This window comes from Amphiura filiformis, chromosome 11 (genome assembly GCF_039555335.1).
Source record: "Amphiura filiformis chromosome 11, Afil_fr2py, whole genome shotgun sequence".
Taxonomy (NCBI): Eukaryota; Metazoa; Echinodermata; class Ophiuroidea; order Amphilepidida; family Amphiuridae; genus Amphiura; species Amphiura filiformis.
In genome coordinates, this window is record NC_092638.1 from 14,723,626 (window position 1) to 14,745,175 (window position 21,550).

Below are 21,550 nucleotides of genomic sequence, written 5' to 3' on the forward strand. Positions count from 1 at the left end.
CACTTTCCTTAAATGTAGCCTATTGTACATGTTAATTGTGTTCACTTGATTTGTCCTACAGTACCATTTGCATGCAATCCCACGCCTGTAAACAGTCCTAACAAGGAATAAGATATTGAAAACCACATTGAAATCAGGTGCATGGGATAAATTTCATTGTTGAAGAAATAAGAAACTGAACAATATCATTCTTTTGCCAAATCTTAATAACCTTAGTTACATCTCAAAATCAGTTTCACTGTAAACAACTCATTTTCCTTGATTGAATTAATCATCGTATATAGTACTTAGAATGAGTTAGGGGTTTTCAACAAGTGGTATATTTGCATTATGAAACCCCATCTTGGATCACCCTATGCAATCAATGTTACTACATTACCACAATAGCCTCATCCAAATGCCATAGTTCAATAACCTCAATTAAACAATCATACTGCAAAATTTGACCTTCAGTTGCAGGGTATGAGTTTTTGTACCCAAATTTCAAAGGTCATTCAATGAATATACAAATGTATTGGGGTTAAAGAACTGTGCCCTGATTAGATGAGCATGTTGTGCAATTGTGGATTCTAGTGCTACTACCTACCAGTAACAGGTGGACAAGTTGCAGACCTTGATGTACTGCTTGACTCACTGCTACTAGATGTTGTAGCTGTTGTTGTTGATGATACTGTTGTTGCTGTTGAAGTCTGACCAGTGGACGATTTGACAACAGAGGTTGACGGGCTGCTAATAGTGTCCACCAACTGACTCCCAGATGTTTTTGTTTGCTCCGACGAGACCAACGGTGTTACGCTACTCTTTTTCGATTCCAAACTTTGTGGTGACGAAACAACAACTTCTGCTTTGGATACGGGGGAACTCAACTTGGCCGATTTTGATGCTTTTGGCGAGTGCTTCCCCTTGCCTGACTTTGTGCTTGTTGTCAGGGACATAATTGGAGTACTGGTGACAGTTGAGACTGTCTGTGCTGACGGAACCAGGATATTATTACTACCTGATACACCAGGCATTAGGTTAGCTGATGGTGCAGGGATGGTGATAGATAGAGGTACTGAGGCAGATGAAATAGATGCAATACTTGTAATCGGTTCTGAACTCAATGAGACAGGTGTCCCTTGAGGTATATCATTCTTGATACCACCTGATTCTTCCACTTTATCTGTACACATCTTTTCCACTTTATCAGTAGATGTCTTTTCCACTTTATCAGTAGACATTTTTTCCAATTTGTCAGAAGACATCTTATCCACTGGCTTATCCTTCCTTTGTGAGGACTCATTATTGTCAGTTGTTGTTGGTGCTGCAGTACTACTTAATTCATCCTTCTTACTAGCACTGTGGCAACTGCTACTATTTGAGTCTGTTTCATTTGATTTTTTATCCGATTCACTCTTAGTCTCAGGTTTGTTGTCTGTTTTCGGCAGCTCTTCACTACCAGGCACATTAACTTTTGTTTTTTTCCCACCATGCCTTGCACTTTCCCCCTTTTTCCCATCATGCTTTGCGGCATCCTCTCCATAAGGAGCTTCTCTTTTCACAGTTTTATTATGCGGTCCACCTATAGTTGTACTGGGTGTTTCTTTTGGACTTGACTTCATTTCTGCTATAGTTCTACTATTACCACTCCCAGATGGGTGCCTGCTGCTTGTTTTTGTAGACTCAGTTGGGGTTTTCCGACCAATCTGCGCCAAGATGTGAGAGCCAGACATGCCATATGTATTCTCTTTACTACCGTGCGGACTGCTGGATAATGTGAGCCCTGTGTCCCAAGTTCGGATAGAAGCAGGAAGTGGACCTTCTGAAACATGAACAAATTAATTTCAGGTTAACGTAATCACAACCACTATTAATAAAGTATACTTTGTTGTCCTTGTCAAGCATGATGTGAATAAATACTGATTGAAATGTGTTCCTTATTGAAAGAAGCGTACGTGGTACCACATAGCGTGGTACAGAAGAAAGCATACACACGCCTTACATTACGTACACGCTTAGTACGCTACTTGGACACAACACACATGTTCCAGTTTGGCCAAAAAATACTTAATTTACCTGTAGTACAAATTTGATACAGATTTTATATTTTCATTATAGTATCGCCACAAACTGGGCATATGGTAGATTTAGAGGTTTTTTAATCCAATAAAACTGAAAGAACTATATTAAATTCCAGTGCGAGGCAATTTTATCGAAATAGCATGGGTGTAAGTTGGTTTTCACAGAAACTCTGAAATACTAGAAAAAAATCCTGAATATCAGTACATGTATTTCCCGAAACATTTGTACAGGGAAGGGAAGATCAAAAATACTGAAATCAGATTTCAATTGGAACACATCAGTTATAAACAGGCAATAAATAGTCCAAGAAGTGAAAGCACTGTAATGACAATGCTATTACACTCCCTTTGCCAAGGATTTGGATTTTTTTGTTTCATATTTGAAGGCAAACTTGAACTGGATATTTTTAATACCAATGATTTCATACAGGAAATTAATACATATATTAATACATTTCATATTTGGCACGATCTGGTCCATGGAGGCCAAAGGCAGCAAATTTGAAATTGAGATAAAGGCAAAAATATGGAATAAAAAACATTAAAAATACATAAGAAAGTGGACATCACAAAACTTCACAACTTAAGAACTAAGTACATTGTATGCTAGACCTTTGGTGTTTTCAGTAAGATAGCTTAATGTTTGTATAAGGTAATAAAATTAGTAACTCAATTTTCCAAATTGCCTCCTTTGGCCTCAATGGTCCAGATCATGTCACATATGAGAGCCATCCATGGAAAAAAAACCGCAGTGATTTATAGTGCGCTACACTTTACAGGCAGGCAGGTTGCCGCTGACCACTAGGGCCCCACATCATTCCATAAACCATTTAACAACAAGGGTAGCCAATGAGGCAGTCAATGAAATAAAATTATGTTGGGAAAAATAGCAGAGCAGCTTCAGTGCCAGAAGTGTACAAGTGCAATAGCTGCTCTGTGAACATTTGGAAATTTACACACAGTATGTTGTACTCATCTACACACAGCAGCTACACTTGGCAGTTGTTGCACTTACCCACTTCTGGCACTGAGCAGTCAAGATATTTCACTGAAAAATCCCATTGACTTCACATGCAGAAGTTGCAAGTCCAGTAGCACCCTCTAAAACTTTATTCAAAATACCCCATGATACTGCTTTTACATGGTGTATTTGTTCATTAAAATTAACAAAATGAGCAGGTGCCGCATTAAAAAATCAAAACTTCATTAAATCAGCTTACTGCACAGGTCCAGCAACATAGTGCTGTAAATGTACATGAAGCTGCAGAGTACACAGCAGCATAGTACATTGCACCATAGATGACTGCACCTGATTGTACATGTACATGAGGTTATCAATGGTTATTGAACCCTACATAGTCATCAGACTATGAGTGTGATTTCAATATGAATGGTTTCTATTTTCATCCCATTTATATATATACCTGATTTAGCAACTCCCATTGAGTACGACATTGACTAATGCTCTCGGGCGCCGATGACGGCAAATGGTAATACTGGAGAATACAGATGCGGACTTCCTACTGGATAACCATGGTAACCTGAGGAAATACAAAAGAAAAACAATAATAGTCAAAACATCAGACAAGAGTACCACTATAACAGCCTGTTTTAGAAGTTGAATAGAAATTATTACAAAATGGGTAGAACATGCATAAATCCATAAGGCTAATGAAACTTGATGTTGAGTTTAGCGTCCCATTTTTTCCAGCTCATAATGAGGCAACTATTTCATTATTCATTATTCATTATTTTCCAGATTTCATTATATTCATAATAAACGGCCTTTTTCTCAATACAATCCTTATGCGCTTCTGTTCATTCTATTTGGGTATCTTAGGTCCCAATATAATGTCAGTAACACATATAACATTCATAAAAATATATCTTGCTTTTTGTTTTTCCAAACTTTAAATCAAGTCTCCGATTTCCACTGACCTCTCCGTATACATTTGAGGATGGAGGGAAATGGGGGGTGACTCATTTATATAATAATAACAAAATCATGCAGAACATTATGAAATAATTATTATCGTCACCAATTTGTTAAAAATATACATGGCTTTCAATAGTATCTTCTAGTTAAATTATTTATAACATAAATCCATCTGGTGAACATAGGCATAGATCCCGGGGGATGGGGGGGATAAATCCCCCAATATTCTGCTAGGGGAATGGTCCATACAATCATCCCCCAATGTTGAAGCACAGATTATAGAAGGAATCTGTGGTTGAAGCCTGTAGGCTTATATGTGAGTTTCTGACGAAATTAACCTCATATTTGGCCATTTTAACCTAAAAACCTTTATTCCACTTTTGTACCATATTTCACCAATTTAGCTTCAATATGCCAAAAACATTTGCATGCTAAGAAAATTTTCCAACCCCATCCCCCCGCCCCCCCCCCCAAATGTCAAAAAGAAATCTATGCCACTGCTGGTGAAAACATTTGGTCAGGTTCGGTTCAAATCTAGTCCACCCTGGTATCCCAAAGGTATAATTGAAATAATTGGATAGAGCAAGGGTCAAAGATTGGTATATTTTCAATGCTCAAATATTTAGATGAATTCTTCTAATACTTTTTGAAGGCTTAAAATACAAAAGAAAGAGGTTTTAACAATTTTCAGAACAAATTTTCTTGCTGGTTTAGTAGCAATTTTGCACAATAATGAATTATTTTCAGATTTTACATCTCAAACGCGGCACAAAATTCATAACGCGGGCGGGGGACGCTAAACTCAGAATCTCGTTTCAAGTGCCTAATGCATGAAGTAATGAATTGAAGATGACTGTGGCAACTACATGTACTAGGCCGTATATAACTATGATTTTGTTCTCATCCACAGGATTTACATGAATTGATGATGGAGGGCGGAGGGAGGTTTTTGTTTCAATGTAACTTTAACATTGTTAGTAGATTTCAGTCTTTTCTAATAATACTTGAGGAAAGCAGGAAGCCCTTTTTTTTCAAATGTGAGAATCCGAGGGATAAACCCACTAGAGTACCATTGCCACAAAAAAGTTTTGGAAGTGATCCATGTTCTCTCAAAAACTCAGAGGTTTTCCTAAAGTATTCAAAAGTCTACACATTTTTGAACAATTAAAAAAATGTGATAAATCCCAGAAATTGGGGTGGGAGGGGACGAGAAGTCGAGAACCAACACAATATTATTTTTGGCCCTACTTGTACAGGTCTTAAAGCCTTATTCTGCTGATGCAGTATCTGAGTACATAGAGGCAAAAGATGCAAGCAGCACAAAAATATGCACAAGAATTGTGACCATAATAAGGCTACATACTATGTACATAAATTGTTTGGTTGTTTGACTTGCCCCCCCCCCTATCATGCACAATTTTTGAGTTGATCTGTATGTGGCATGTGCACAAAATATTTATGCTTAATCCTTGGCTTCTTTATTTCAGTGGGATTTGGGACACAATGACCCTTGGGTACATTGACATGTGTGATGTCAACAGAAGGACACCTCCAGGCCCGTACGCAGGGGGTGCAGGTTTTTAAGCTATTTTGGACAAAAAAGGTCCAAATTTTGGGAAGAAAGTCCTCTTTTCACAAAAGTGCACACAAAAAAAAAAAAAAAGTCCACTTTTTCAAAATCAGCACCCCCAAATTTAATCCTGCGTACGGGCTTGGACACATCCATGCAAGGGTCACATGAAATTGTTTCAAATTTTTTTTTTAATTTCTGTTACATTTTTTTTACCAACCACGAAAGCCTGTGAACTGCCCTTCTGGCGTGTATACATTCTACACACCGCATGTGTATTAGCCCATGCAATTTCCCGTTGGATGCCCCACTCCTTTTTAAAGGCATTTTTATTAAAGCCTGACTCTATGGAACTATTCATACCATAGACAACAATACAATTTTATTTACATGCTGCAAACATCAAATCACAGACAATACCAGGAATGCACAGTGTTTCAATAGTACAGCCCCTTTGCAAGTTTCAGGAAAACTAGTCACCTCCTGTTTGTTGGTTCTTCACACTGTCCAAATAAATCATCTTGAATCTCTGGAGGATTGGCAAAAACATGCCCACAGTGCAGTTGGGTGCCCCGGTGTTGTCACTTCCTATTCAAAGGCGTAACGCATGATCGTTCCCAAAGTCAAAAATACCCCCCTATTTTGCGCGGTTTCAAGAACATTTTCAGCATTTGTTACCCCTATTTTACACAAAACGGGTACAAATTAGCCATAAAATTACCCCTATTTTTTGCATTTCAAGTACACTTTTACAAAAGCACCCTTTTTAACATTTCTAGAACACATACCAAAGAACACAGCGGCCAAACTGCGAAGTGAGTTCCTGAATATTACTTGGAATGCACAAAAAATTCACAAAAGTGAAATCCGGGAGTAAATTGAGCAAGAAATGGTATAATGATTTCAACATCAGGATTCACAAAATATACCTACCCTATTTTTTAATTTCGAGTACACCGTCGTCAAAAACAACCCTATTTTTTAAATATCGCGAACATTTTATGTTCGCGAACATAGTTTAAACATAACCCCTTTTTTCTCGAAATTGGGAACGATCATGCGTACACATAGTCAATGTTAAGTGATAACACCGGGTTGGGTGCAGGCGGCGAGTGGCATGATAGAGCCGGCAACTTGTGAAACCTCCCGGCTGTATGGCATTTTCCATATACTCGGTTAGTTTTGTGGGGTTCATTATCGAACCCCAATGGTTTTAGCTTGTATTTATATTATTTATTAACATAGGCCTATTTGTTTGTGACATTTCAAGCATTTTCAAATTTCAAATTTATCCCATTCAGTTACACGGTTGATGATGGAAATTTACTGAATTTAGAGAATGCACGGCGACCACCACCTGGTTAAGGGTGTATTGGACCATAACTTATTTCAGTCTGCTCTACCCATTCTGCTGTGAGGAGCATTGCTAGGTGGAATATATGCTCATGATGCATCAACTTTCAAAATGGACCCATTAAAACAAGTATTTTTTTCCGGGGACCCTGGGTGCAGACCTGCCCTAGATGGTGGAGCTAGTCTTTACAACCTACAACCAACTGCTATCACTAGGATCCACAACATCATTGAATGACCTTTGAAAATTTGGGTACAAAAACTCATACTCTGCAACTTGATGTCAAATTTTGCACTACCTGTGTTTAATTGAGGTTATTGAACTACGCCTTGGATGAGGCCATTGTGGTCCATAGTGTATTGATCATAGAGTGTGATACAGTCAAATAGAGACATCACTGACACTTACACAGTGTAACATCTTATTTATGGAAGGAACTACACATTTTACAGATCACCTTGTGTGACACAAGGATGATATGCTTTGATTGCAATGAACAAGAAATAGGCAGTAAACTAATTACAGAAAAGGCCAGCCAAATGTTGTTACACACTACGAATACAGCACTGAATAGTGAATTTTTAACTTTTTCCAATTATGGAATGGTCATCACTGATCCCTAAAACCGACATGCAATAATAGTAATGATACATATCTGCATGAAATCCAATCAAGAAGGTGTTCGAGAGATCATTTAGGGCTTTGAAGGGCAATGGTGGATGAATAGTTACAAACAATGCTGGACTTAATAGATCCCGGTAATAGATTAAGATACATTATTGATGCATGCATGTGCATTCGTCAACTACAGCTTTAGTCTCCTCTGCATTCGCGGCACACAAGCTTGATTTCACCCCGGTGGGTCACTCCCATTGTGACCTGTACACCATCCGTAAATGAAAACGTGTAAATAGTTTTTCGTGGGTAGGCACGATACGCGCATACCGTGTTTAGGGTGTCAAAAACATGAAAAATTGGAAAAAAAAGGGTAGCAAAATTACAATTGCTACATTTGTAGTACGCGGAAATGAAAATTAGGGTATGAAATTTGATACAAGGAGTAAAATCCCTGTTTAGGGTGTGAAAAGGGTATCGTTTAGCCAAGGGTTAAATCCTTGTTTAGGTGCTTTTCAAAAGTTGATTATCGCGGATGGTGTACAGGCCACAATGGGAGTGACCCCGGATTTCACTCACTATATGTGGAGTGAGTGGAATCACTAAGACTAGAGTAAGACATAGACATACATGTAGTAGGAGGATACTACATTTTGTATGTAGCTGGTCAGACGGCCTAAATAAATATATCCAAAGCATATACCTCAACAATCACCATCATATTCCATTGATTTACTACAGTGTCTACTCATAATTTAAAATTGTAAAAATTTTAACAAATGTATTTTTGTACCTTAGTATTGGTATAACATGCACGAATAATATCATGTACAGTGTAGGAAGCAAAATGGCGCCTATATTATCTAGACCTGGGATACATGATGGCGAATTCAGATGTAATTCCTCTCACATTGCACATTCCAAGTGCCCTTGTCACCTTTTTTTTTTCTGCCATATGGCATTGTCTTTTTTAAAGACAGTTCTTGTTTGGACTTTCCCAACTTTACTTTTTAAATCGCACCAAGCATAACATTTTTTTTAGTTGTGTATGCCAACGCCTACAGTACACTGTATGAAAAAAATGATAAGTATAAAATGCCTACTATTTTACAGACTTTACACGCCTTAGTGTTTGGGAAATTACCACCCAAAAACCTTTTAATATTGCATGGAATAGGTTCCCCCTAATTTAGGATCATGTCACATTCAAGGTACAAATGGTGCTTTACCAATGATGGAAAGCGGTTTCCATGTTGAATTGTTGATCATAATTTCATAAATCATAACACTTTATTCTCGAGCACATCAGATATCTGATCTTTTCAAAAGAAGCTGAGAGTGTGCAAAGGTTTATCAAATGCTTACACGTCAATTGCATTACAGACATTTCTGACACCCAATGTACATGTAGAAGGCACAAATCATAAATAACGATATGGAACATTAGGCCAGCCTTCGTCACATCTACACATAATTCTATACGGTACTCTAGACTATTAGTGGCTTAGCCAGTGAAGCCCCCCCCCCCCCGCCCAATCATGGACCGGTACATCACATCACATCTAGGTAGCTGTATACATGTACGATGGTCTCGGATGGAAAAAAAATGGAATCAACAATTTCTTGATAGTGACAGGCTGATATTGCTACATGTGTGTTGCTAGTGGCATGTGATTTGTAAGGCAATATAGCAATCTGGTTAAAAACATGAAATTTTATGGTGATAGTCGGCATTTTACAGTGTAGTAGGCATAATCCTGTACACATGTATCAAACACAACTGTATACCATGCTCACACCATGTACATTTAAGCGGCTCATCAGCATAGCAAAGCACAGACTCCTTGGCCAAGCAGTTCATTGCTTATTTTGGAGGGTATGATTCAAGATTAAAGACTAATATTTAAGTAACTTATTATCAACACACTTAAAAATAAGTCGGGTCTATGTATAAAGTATGCACATGATTGGCCAACCCACACTTGGTATAGACACCCATGAAAGTATGCCCCGGAAGTGTGCTTATTTTTTCGATGATTTAAACCCAGGATATAAAACACAGGTAGTTTTATACAGCACACATCCAAATTAAAGATATATTTCAAAATATTCTGCCTTTTTCTCTCTGTAACTTTGCTTGAAAGCTTCTTTAACATTGCAAACATATGGTTATGTTAAAAGTTAAACAAAAACCATGCATCCTTCATTTCAGTAATTAAGTCATGTTATTATCATATCTGGATTATTAAAAATAAATATATTATTATATATTCATAACCTCATTAATAAACGCGATGCGTCTTGATCCAATCATATTTTATTATTTGTGAAAACGCGAACGCAAATCGAGGTCATTAATATCTCACAATTGACCGCAAAATGCGTAATTGTTCCAATGTCGCACACAATTGACTTCTCGTGCGCCCGTATTATGCGTCCAACGAACTCTTGGCTGCTGGCTGCCATATTTGGATTGCGCGCTACCATATTTGCACAGATTCTGATACGCACTTTTGTTATTGGTCGTTTTGTTTTAGCCTAATCAATTTTGGGAAAGGGAAGATGTAAAAATTGTTTATTTTTACAAACCTTTGAGGAAAATTTTGTGTTATTTTGTAAAGATAAAAGATCAAAGTGACGAAGTTATGAATGAGGTTAATAACTTTGCATCGGTTATATAGTCGGGCATTGTGAAAAATCTAAACATTTTGCTTTGGACCTCGGAATATCCTCGGTTCCAAAGGCAAAATGTTTAGATTTTTCACAATGCCCTCCAAATAACCGATGTGCAGTTATTAACCTCTAATCAAAATTAACTTTCACTAGTCAATTTGGTTGTTCATGGCATTTAAATATTTGTGCAAATTTAAACCACACCAAATGATTCATCCACTTGTAATAAGCCTCACTGGATCCCACCCACACACCTCGGCCATACTGTGCTAGGCAGAATTATCAAAAATGAGCTATCCTTAATCATCCTCTCATCGATGCAAACATCTTTACCTTTGAGAGCTAGCATACTGCACGGCCATCACGATCCCAACACGCACACGGCGGGGTTTATGGCTTCTCTTGTGCACTCATGTGCAATGTCGATTTATATACTCACACAAAATGTACAAATAATAACTGTGAATGTTCACAGTATCTATAAATTAACATAGAATGGAATTGATGAGTCCAAAGCTTTATTGGCCTTTTGATCATTACATCCATAATCGTTTCATAGATTTTCTTTTGTAGTAATGTATTTTTAAGAATTTGTCCGTTTTGTGATGGAAATAAATTTGGAAGTTGGAAAAAAAATGAGTTAGCACTAATTCCTGATGGTTGGGGAGAGGCCTAAGCCTGAGTTCAAATATGTTTTTTGTTTTTATTTTTGTTGTTGTTATGTTAATCAATGTTGCTGTTGTTGTCATTGTCATCTGACAAGTTAATATCTGATATTTCCAAACCTGTTTCAACCTCTTTTTTTCTGCATTTTCTTACCACAATGATGACAATGACAGATAGTACATTGTGTTGTATCTTTGTTACACACAAACAACGAAACATGAACACAATTTGTTTTCATAAATTTCAATTTGTCAAAATGTTGGTCAAATTAACATTGTAGTGATGCAGTCTACAACAACAGACTTGCATCCAAGTCGACTCTCCTAAATATACACTGTCTATACTCAATGCACTAGCTAGCGTTTACCAGCCGCCAAGATTCACACACATCGCTACATTCTCTAACCCTCCAGCGAGGCATGTAAGCCACGTTTGATCTAAGGTTTTAAAACCATGAACTCTTTAAAATCTGTGGTTCAATTTCCATGCAGACACTCTGATATCCCTGGTACATGTTGGTCTATGGTACAGAATAATAGTTCAGAGCTTGTTACTGCCACATACAACATGTACAATGTATGAACTAAATTATCCCTACACTTTATTCAATGCTGTGATTCACTCAGTGATTCTACATGTATGCTAGCATTTGACTACAGAGGAGCTTACATCATGTACATTTATACATTGTGTACACACATCTATCTATGCCTAGGAACAAGTGCGTGTGGCGTGTGTATGGGACTGGGAGTGTTAACCTATCATGTACGAGCGTTGCCTGCATGTACATGTACATGTTGTAGGCTTGCCCAACTACATTACCGGTATAGTATAGTATTAGTATAACCACATAACCATGTATACATGTACAAATGTATAACCCTGGTCTGTACAAGTACCTCCAAACTATGATTGAATGTACATCATGTGCAAAGTTTACCCATCACATAAAATGTATTACAAGCATGTGTTGCATGATACTTAAGTCTGCACAAAAAGTAACTCTACTGTTATATATACGCCTATAGATTCAGAACCAGGGCCGTAGCAAGCGGGGCGGCCGGGGATACCATGGCCGCCCCACTTTAAGAAATTTTTTATGTTTTTCTTTGTATCTTTATTACAATATGGACATAGATTTGTAATTTGTTCTGCCCTGTTCAGAATTAATAATTGTTTTCACAATATTTCAACATAAAGAAGGATGATTTATTTACGCATTTTGATACCCCATTTGTCCAATTTTGTTCAATATTGACTCGGTGTTTTGAAAGAAAAATACCCCAATTTAAAAGTTGCAGTTATTTGTATTGATTTGAAGTAAGCGCAAAGATAATGGCGGGCTTTACGTGTTAACAGTGCTGGCATTATATAACTATTGATCGCTGTAAACTGCAACTTTTAAATTCGGGTATTTTTCTGTAAAAGCACTACTGTGTTGTTAATATTGAACGACATTTGACGAATGGGGTATCAAAATGTGTGTAAATAAATCATCCTTCTCTCTATGTTGAAATATTGTGAAAACAATTATTTGTTCTGAATCTATAGGCGTATTTATAACAGCCGAGTTACTTTTTGTGCAGACTTTACATTTAATACATGTACAATGTACTAACTAGTACCCAAATATGCCATAGAGTCTACAGTATACTGGGGTGCAACTGCAAAGTGTGTGGCATAAGATATTTCTGCCAAATTTTTAAGTTGGGTCATTGCCCAAGTTCATTATTTTGACACTGAAACAAAAATAGTTTCAACACAATCATATTTGAAGTCACAAGCAACATTTGGAAATCCTGACAAATTTCTATATATTTTACAGAAATTTATATTGCACTTTGCATTAAACAGACCATACACAACAGTTGTCTTTGCATCACAATCATATCTTACACTGGAAAGGGGAAAACCAACCAGATGTTTAAAATGAGACAAGAATAAACATAAAACAATGGGCTTTATAAAGCACCTTTTACTAAGTATACAAATGATGAAGATTGAATTATTCAACTTCTGACATGTATCTCAAATGTGAAAAATCTCTAGTGCAATGGTCTGCCTCTAAATACAGTGAGTCAACAAGAATTTGGTCCATTTCATGAATTGCCATGGATGTCCAATTGTCTGTGGTCTAACACAACAGTCCACCTTTTTTTTTTTAGGTCTAACACAACAGTCCACCTTTTCCACCTTTTTAGTTCTGGTTACAAAAAAATATCTGGGAGAAAAACAGAACAAAACCTACACAAAATGCAGGCGGTATCATGTATCGCATCTGGACACTGAGTGCTAGCCCTTTTAAACAACAATGGTATGGCATAGCACCAGGCATAGCACTCAATATGGTGAACTAAGCATACATTCACACCAAAATTGATGCCAGCCATTTTGTTCTCAGTTTCACTGTTTTTACTACCTTATAGTACTACGCTTTGGGTATCATGATCAATGTCTCTGTTTTCCTAACTGCTGAAATTGTGTGCCCCACTTATACTAGACTCGGCTAGGTACAAATTTTGCGGTGCAAGGCTGCCTGTTATACAAGTCCTATTATGGTAGCTTATGGTGTTGATGTTGCCCTACTGTTTTTTTTCTATTTTCCTCCACGTCCACAGCCATTTTTTGTTTTGGGACCCCATTGGAAATAAGCCTGCATACGTAGCCAGGCTTTTATGGGCTATCCTTGCCTTGCAACTTTTGGTGTTGTGGGCGTGTATGCCGTTCCAATCTGGGATGGCATTTTGTGGTTTGTGCACATTTTATTATTGTTGTTGTTAAATTTTGATGCATTGTACTTGATGTCTTACCATTTTTCTGTATTTTTGTATATGTTGCAATGCTAAATAAAAACTAAACTAAACTAAACTGTACTGTCAGGTTAGAAAATATTCCTGGCCTGGCCTGAATTTCACCTGTAGCACAATAGCCGTAGCCAAGTGGGGCAGCAATGGCAGCCGTGTCGTGGCCGCCCCAATCGTCGAGTAATTTGTTATTCAAAGTGTATTTCTTTATCAGGGCCATAGCAACCGGGGTGGCTGGGGAAGCCATCTTTCTTCATATAGCTTTAAGCCAACTATCAATTGAAAATTTTGACCTATCGTATTGAAGATATACATTTTTTCCCAAAAAAACCTAAATACCAATTTTGCCGCATACATGTATTTGGGCTGTTTCGCAATCAGGGTACACAAGTGTTTCACAAGGGTGCAAAATCTGAGTATCTTTATGTGATTGTTTTATATGTTACAGTGGTTTAAATACATGTATGTCAAATTTTCAAGTTCTATCAATTATTTAGCTACCGGTACTTAACCACATTTTTTTTTTCAAATATTATTTTTTAATTGGATATGAAGAAAAATGGCTAAAGTTAACAAACAGCATTACAATGATAGATTTGATGCTGCCTCTTTTCAACTCCAAAGGTGTCTAATATTATTGCTCCACATTTTGATGGCCAATCCACATTTTTTCAACCTTCCTACAGCCATCAGGCCTTGCCATTTGAGGTAAGTGGTCATTCCCGCTCGCCACCGCTCGCCAAACTCAAAATCTATAATTTGGTTCACCTCAAGTTTGGTAGTGACGTCAATACTGTTTCGCGGTTGCGCCGCAAGCGTGCCGACAAATCGCTCCTGTACGCGTGCGTGTACACTCAGGGCGTTTAACTTTACGCGCGCGATTCGATGCTGTGGCGAACAAAATACGCATGTACGTCACTTCCAAACTTGAGATGAACCAAATTATAGAGCGTGATTTTCCACTTGCCATAGACACAAAATACCGATAGCTGCGAATCAGCACTTTTTTAATGTATTGATTTATTGTGATAAATCCATGAAAACAAAATAGAAGGTAAAGTAGGTAATGGGGATATGCATCCTGCACAAGAAGGTGTTAACATTGCGTATTCTGCTTTATATTGGTATAAACAGGGAAGTGAAATATGTTTCACTTCCCTGGTATAAATGACCTCACAGACCTAGACACGATCACAATGTCATGACGCAATGCCTGGTATTGGTAAAAACTGTGTGTCGATTAAATAACATTTTTAGTAACTTCGTTACTAAACAAAAACAAGACTTTTATATGGTAACATTTGCCTAGTATTGACTACATGTACATGTAGGAGAGTGATTTGACTACTCCCCTAGCATTGACTAGGAGAATGATTTGACTACTCTCCTAGAGTTGACTTGGAGCCAGTTGGAGGGTGATTTGAGTCATTTGACCACTAGTCTAGCATTGACTACATGTAGGACAGTGATTTGATCACTCGCCTAGCATTGTAGGAGAGCGACTTGAACACTCGCCTAGCATCAGGCTAGTGAGTGATTAACCACTGGCCTTTAAATGGCTCTGGGCATAATCTTTTGGGGAATGGAGGAATAAGCTAGGGGATATACACCCCCTAATTTTTTTTTGGGAGGGGGGGTTCTTTTACTCTTTTAGGGCGCAAAATTTTTTTTTTTTCAAAGTTTTCGGTGACTTTGGAGAACTACTGGACCTATTCTGAAGTGCTAGAATTATTCACAGCTAATTTGAAAAAAAAATCTATAATACATACATGAAGAGGTAAACATTAGTTAATGGTTTGCATATTAAGGATAACAAACTGTAATTTTTTCCATAATTTTTTTTTTTTTCAAATTAACTGTGAATGGATCTATAAAATATGTGATAGATGAAGAGGTAAACATTAGTTAATGGTTTGCATATTAAAGGATAACAAACTGTAATTTTTTCCGTAATTTTTTTTTTCAAATTAACTGCGAATGATCCACTTCAGAATAGGTCCAGTGGTTCTCCAAAGTTGCAGAAATCTTCAAAAAATTTTTAGTGCCGCACCGTGCCGACTAGCACCTAACCTGGTAACAAAAAGTAGAAATCAAGTACCGGTAATTGCCTTAAAACTGACATCCCTGAAAACAATTAGGAACAAAACCCTAATTTTGGCTATACTTCAGTGCAGTGTTTACTCAGAGGCCGTATGTCTCAATTTTGGCCCAGTGAAAATTATTTTTGGAGCACACAAATGTGCAATGCTGTATTACAATTAGTCAATTTGGGGAATTATTGAGCCAAAATTGGGTCGATCCTTCATGTAATTATTTCGTGTAATCTAATCCTAACTCTAACCCTAATCCTAACCCTAACCCTAAGCCTAATCCTAATCATAACCCTAACCCTAATCCTAACCCTAATCCTAACCCTAAACTAACCCTAACTCTAACCCTTACATGAAGGAATAACCCAAAATGGGGCCAATTTGGGAGAAAATGTTTCATTTGGCGCACCCAATTTCCAGAGAGAGTAAACACTGCTTCAGTGTACAACAAAGCCTGTAGGTGTTGTAGTTGTGACAAAATCCACAATTTACCCTGTGTACAACAATTAGCCTACATGATAAGCTCTGAGCCTTGAGGTACACCAAGGTGCACAAAAATCATCCCTATACAGAATACGTCCACTACTTATACTACACACTGAAAATCAGTCCCTTTGCCAACATTTAAAAATTTCCCTCCTAAGAAGACTGGATTTCCCCTCAAAATGCTATGTGTTTCTATTTTAAAACATTAAATTTCCCTCCAAACAGCCAATTTCCAGGAAGGAGGTTCCAAATTCCTCACTTATTCAGGGCCTGCATAATGTGCATATATAGCATCAGACTAGGGTTAAAATCATGGCTTCACTAGTACTTGCTATGTACAAAATGTATCAATATCATTCAATACATACAGGCCTATGTGGTATGTGAGATAATTTTTCACTAAAATATGTGTTACATCGATCTCAACTTCTTTTCCCCAATACACACAGAATTGGAGAAGGAGAACCGCTACTCAACTGCTATACAAGCATGGAGCAAACATTGGGGGTATTCAGGTTTCCTCGGAATGCACGAGGCATTCGTTGTCATGCAAGCACGGCATGGATGATGGGCACATTTGAGAGATGCACTTGATGCAACCTGCATGCGAGTACCAAGATGATATGCTATGTACAGATGAGACGCAGAATTGTTTTTGTTCATCTACTCTCCACCGTCGGCAAGGACCTGAATACAGGCCTTGTCTTTTGAGACGAGCGAGTGATCACTCGCCATCACTCGCCTAAAATGAAGCTGAGGAGAGCTTTTTATCACTCCCCTACATTTGGTGTAATAATAATACAAATGATTAAAATCACTCACATACAGCTCACCTGGCAAGTTTGGAGGAGAGTGATTTGTCACTCGCCAGCAATTTTCAACAGACAAGGCCTGCGAATACCCCTAATTTTCTCCCCATATAGCTGACGGCGCAATTGTACGTGGCGATATAGGGAGGCCCATGCCATTCTCCTTCTCTAATTCTGTGCCTACACAAAACATGCATTCACCATATTTTATTGCAAATGGCAGCTTTCAATGTTGCAATGTCTTCTACCCTCCCTCCAGCCTCCAGCCACATTATCATGTTATCGAACTAGGTCAACCATTGACTCAAGTCTTCCTTTCCACAGCACTTTGTACTTATTGCTGTTATTACTATCAATCTGTCTCTGGTTTCCAAGCTCAGACAAATTCACAATTTTACACCCATGTCACTTCCATATTCTGTGCCATTTTCTCTGATAAAAAGGAACATTCTATGACTGATAAATCTTCCTTTCCAAGACACTTTGTATTGCTGATATTACTATCAATCTGTCTCTGGTTTCCAAGCTCAGACAAATTCACAATTTTACACCAATGTCACTTCCATATTCTGTGCCATTTTCTCTGATTTTACATTCTATGACCATGGGCGGATTTGGGGCCCTGGGCCAGGTCAGAATTTGGAGGCCCCCAAACTCACCGTGAGGAAGGCATGTGTACTCAAGTGGCCAAGTTTTGGTTTAGAGAGTGACTAGCATATTTTGTTCCGATTTTAACACGACTTTTGATCTCCGACTATTTTAGCCCAAGATGAAGGTGAATTCTGCTATGTAATGGGCTAGTGTGCGTGAAGCGTGGAAATGTTTTGCAATATTACCATATTTTGGTAAAAAGGAATGTGCACAGGGCAATTTGGGGGGCCCCCAAATGTTGGGAGCCCTGGGCCCGGGCCCATCTGGCCCAATGGTAAATCCGGCCTTGTCTATGACTGAAACCAACCCAAATCTTTCTGATTCTGAATCATTTTGAATGTTTGCGCAACGGTTCCCACATTATGCAGACTGGCACACTCCACTGACAGACTGATGCAATGACTTTTGCGTGCATGCATTCTATGCAACAGAACAGTTCACACGGCACACACGCAACTACCATATTGCACAACATAGGATTTTATGCTACTTGGTTGTTAGCGGTAAGCCTGATTCTTTGAAGGGTTAAATGTAAGTTGAGATTAAAAATATTGTTTTTACCAATTTCAGAGAGTAAAATCTTTTAAAGTGAGCGCTGAAAAATGACGGATAATACCTTTCCATCAGTTAAAATGTCAGGCATTGTGATTTAAGCAAAAAATTTTGCCTTTAATATACCTCGGAATTACCCTCGGTTGAAAAGGCAAAATGTTTGGATTAAATTCAAAACACCCTCTATTTTAACCTAAATAGCATGTTTATTGTCAAAATCAAACATACAAATTATAGAATTTACTGCAGAAACTCATTGGGGGCTTCCAACCCTGCCAAGCTCGCCCCCTTTTTTTCGACAAAGTAAAAAACACACCAATAGACCTCTAGTGTGACACACACCCACAGGTACGTCACTTTCATATTCCAATACAGGCTCTGTACTTAGAACTACAATGTATCAAGCTATTCTTTGCAGTCATCAAACATGCCAACCACAGTACAGTGTCAAGAGCAGCACTGGCTGTTTTTCAGCAATCACATAAATACCCCATGACATTATGACTTCAAGACAAATGTATCAGAACAACTGACGCTGCCCACAGATCTCTGTGCTCTGCCTTTATGTCAATTCAGAGGAACAGAACTAGGTGCATGCAGTGTAGACAGATCCATTAAGACAAAATGTGAGTGTGAATGAGGCATTTTATTTCTGCCTAGACAGTGTCCATAGATGAGAGATTCTGTCAATGTTTAGGTTCCTCAAATTGATTACACATTGTCGGTTGCTACATGTGTCTCATTTAACATAATTAGCTAGGAATGAATACCAGACTTATCTCAAGTGAAGATTACATCAAATCATCGCCAAGTCACATGGTTCAGGAAAACAAAGAACATGCCTGAAACCATATGATTTGGGGATGATTTGAAGAGACCTGCACTTCAGATGAGTCTGGTACTTATTCCTAGCTATTATGTCAAATGAGACACATGTAGCAGCCGACAAGTGCATCGTTTTGATATGGATGTACACATTTATGTTCGTTTAATTTAAGGGGAAAGTAATGGGAGAAAACATGGACCCCTTTCCAAAATTCATTATTCCTGAAGTTTACTATAAAAGTATACATTTTTGGAATGAAAATGAGTTGGAAGAATCTGATGGTAACATCAGATTTAACTCCTTTACCCCACATTTTGTATCAATTGCACTATGTTGTCAAAATTTAACGTTTTAGTAAAATAAATGTTTTAACCAAACATCCTATACTGTACGTTTTAAAACAGAAATACATTAAGCTTGCGAAAGCTGTATCTGGTACATGGTCTTAATTTGCATCTTTTTGCACCAATGAATCAAAAATGTCTGCTTTTATAGTGTCCTAAAAAGCAAAATATTAAAAAAATCTGAGTGGCATTTCGACTGCAAATCTTTGTTTTGTTTACACATTTACTGGCATTAACAACATACCGAATGCAACTCAACTGTGTTGGTCCTACACACAGGTTTGCGCCACGTCATTTGACATGAATCATGTGAATAGTCACACAATTTTGTATTCGTGCATTCTTTACTGCACATGCACAGTGATTTTTATAGCGGGAAAGTGTAAAATAGTGATTTCTAATTCTAAATGAAGAAAAAGTGGGAGGGGAATATTAAAAAGTTGCATTTTATCAATTTCAAGTGAAAGACTACACCTGAATGTTTTTAAATAAATATCAAGAAATCTTAAATTCATGCGTCTGACGAATGAATGTGTCTTCCCTTATCCTCCCCTTAAATTCTCTTTGAGGCCTACTCCTCTATCAAATGATAAATGTCACTTATCATGAGTCTACGTAAATACACCTGACATGCCATAAAACTGCACAGTTATATAAATTCCACATACATGTACATCAAGCACACACACCTACGCGTAAACACCGGCAAACATGGACGTCAACCCACCCCATTTAGTTAACTGTCCATTTTATTTTTCACCTTTACTGTGGACGTGGCTAAGTGTTCACTATTCATGAAGTGCGGCCTGACCTTACACACCTCGACTGTGGTCATTGCTTAGTGTGTACAGTACAATCTAGCAACATCATCCAGGCACCGCAGACATCCTGCGTGTCTACAGTTAAAGCAATATTGCAACACTTTCATAGCCACAAAATATTTAACTGTCAGATATATGCTATGAAACCTTTTAATTTTGACCCGAACGATGAGGCAAAACAAGGAAAATCGCTACCGGTATTTAATACCAGCGCATAAGTCACCAATGCATATCACTCTGTCGATTGTGACTGAGTTTGTCCTTTCGATACGTTATGACCTTTCCGTACGCCATGTACTATTGTACGTAGTGTTATGAACATCGTGTATGCGTTCAACTAATATTTCAATCTGAATAATTAAATGACCTACATTTGTACTCTGTCATTTTATTCAAAATCTCGGATTATTTATTATCACATACTACAGCACAGGAGTTGATTTTTGTACGATATGTTAGTTTCTCAAATATCCAATCAAGCATTGATATATTAAAGTGGGCGCAGGGAGCAAATTTGCCTTCGTAAAACCACCGATTGCTCCTGGTCCTTGTAAAATTCACATGAACCAGGGGCAATTTTCTAAAACAAATTGCTCTTGGTTCCAGCTTGGACCTTGATTATTTGCATTAGTGCTGGTATGCTGATTGTATGCAGAAAAGGATAATTGCTCCTGGTTCTTGTAAAATCCGAGTGAACCAGGAGCAATGTTCAAAAACAAATTGCTCCTGATTCCAGTTAAAAACAGGACAACAACAACAGTGTTCTTGCACTTGTGGCTTAAGTTTTGTTATTATTTATACCACAACTCATTTTAAACAACACATGTGTAAGATCTGGAGAACTGTGACTTACCATTTAAAATCTATGGACTTACTGAGATTCATTTGAAACCAGGGCTGTCAACTCTCACGCATTGGGCATGACTCTCACACATTGGGTCACGGTAGTATAATCTCACACCTAGGTACATGTAGATCTCATGCATTTAAAGCAGTAAAATTAGTCAAATCTACCCCCCCCCCCCCACACACACACACTTTTCAGATTCTCGAGTGCTGTGGCTCAAATAATTATCAGGTCAAAATGAACATTGTAGTCGGCAAATAATAAATACGTCCCGGTACGCCTCTGTTTGACAGTGTCTCACACCAAACAGTTCCAAAACGTTGACAGCCCTGTTTGAAACTACATCTAAAGATTTATAAATAATCGAAAAACATTGCTTGTTAATTCAAAGGGGATACCAGTCCATAATGATATTAACTAAAACAATATCCACTTAAACAATTAAA

General features: G+C 37.8%; 2 protein-coding genes across 2 annotated transcripts in view; both read right to left on the reverse strand.

Annotated features, from left to right (window-relative positions):
* LOC140163498 (uncharacterized) overlaps window positions 1–3,515 on the reverse strand; it is a 53,573-nt gene extending 50,058 nt beyond the window's left edge. Inside the window, 2 exon segments of the mRNA XM_072186812.1 lie at window positions 587–1,801; window positions 3,485–3,515. Of these exon segments, the coding sequence (XP_072042913.1) occupies window positions 587–1,801; window positions 3,485–3,515 (1,246 nt within the window).
* Window positions 3,516–3,518: 3 nt separating this feature from the next.
* Window positions 3,519–21,550, reverse strand: part of LOC140163499 (uncharacterized) — a 50,481-nt gene continuing 32,449 nt past the window's right edge. Inside the window, exon 4 of the mRNA XM_072186813.1 lies at window positions 3,519–3,601. Within this exon, the coding sequence (XP_072042914.1) occupies window positions 3,519–3,601 (83 nt within the window). The remainder of the gene's footprint in view (window positions 3,602–21,550) is intronic.